The 922-nt window shown below is 43.2% G+C and overlaps 1 protein-coding gene across 1 annotated transcript; it reads left to right on the top strand.

The window, feature by feature from the left end:
• Positions 1 to 248: 248 nt before the first annotated feature.
• On the top strand, positions 249 to 609 carry LOC118011852 (synaptosomal-associated protein 23-like). Its single transcript, XM_035006664.1, has one exon. It carries the CDS (start codon positions 277 to 279, stop codon positions 607 to 609), a length of 333 nt encoding a protein of 110 aa, XP_034862555.1. The 5' UTR covers positions 249 to 276.
• Positions 610 to 922: the final 313 nt, after the last annotated feature.

The raw sequence follows: 922 nt of genomic DNA, 5'->3' as shown, positions 1-922 counted from the left end.
GGAATCTATTTTTTAAACAAGACCTCTAATATTAATAACTGAGTCCAGCAAAGCCCCAAGATAAAAGATAAATAGACAAATATTAATTGTATTTCTATACACTAACAACGAACACATGGAATCCAGAATTAAAACGCAACACCAGGGCTCACACAGGCACTAGGAGGACACAGCTCCAGGTCAGGTGTGGGGATGTCCTAGCTGCTGGGGCACCAGAGGAGTAGCTGGAACTGCTTGGGCAAAAAACTCTGAGTCCAGTAATGCCTACAAGGCAACATGGGACAAGATGGCAGAGACAACTCTCCTAGCAATGTAGGACCTAAGCAGCCAGGTGGAGTGACAAACGGTCAGCCTCCACAAGGAACCACTGCAACAGCCAGTGGTGGATACATTCAACGTAGAACTAACGATGCCAGAGAAGAGGAAATGGAAGAGAACCTGACTCAAGTGGATGGTACCCTAGGACATCTGAAAAACAATGCCCCAGGCATGGGCAATGAGGTTGAGGCTCCAGATGGACAAATAGAACAGATCACAGAAAAGGCTGATGTCAACAAAGATGGTATTGAGTCTGCCAATGCCAGAGCAAGAAAAGTCATTTACAGTTAAAGCTGCTGCTCTGCTTATCCTGTATTCACTTCTCTAGTTCCTCCTTCAGAGTTTGACATTTTGGTTCCATGCTGTTTTAACCAGAAGATAATGTGCAAGAAGGGCCAAGAGTAGACCCCCTATTATTTTACGTTCTCTTTTCCCTTGAGAGTTGACTACTGCTCAGCTTTCCTTCCAGAATTTTTTTTCAGTTCATACTCTTAGATTGGTTTTTGTACTTCATATATAGTGCTTGTTTTCATCCTCCTCATTTTCTTCAGCAGATTCTTTTGCTCTCCAGATTTGGAAGCATTGCCAAAGACAACCATGAAAA

The sequence above is a fragment of the Mirounga leonina genome, unplaced genomic scaffold (assembly GCF_011800145.1).
Source record: "Mirounga leonina isolate KUSES-001 unplaced genomic scaffold, KU_Mleo_1.0 Mir_151, whole genome shotgun sequence".
Classification (NCBI taxonomy): domain Eukaryota; kingdom Metazoa; phylum Chordata; class Mammalia; order Carnivora; family Phocidae; genus Mirounga; species Mirounga leonina.
The sequence above is the reverse complement of the archived record's forward strand: the minus strand, read 5'-3'. Positions and strand labels throughout refer to the sequence as shown.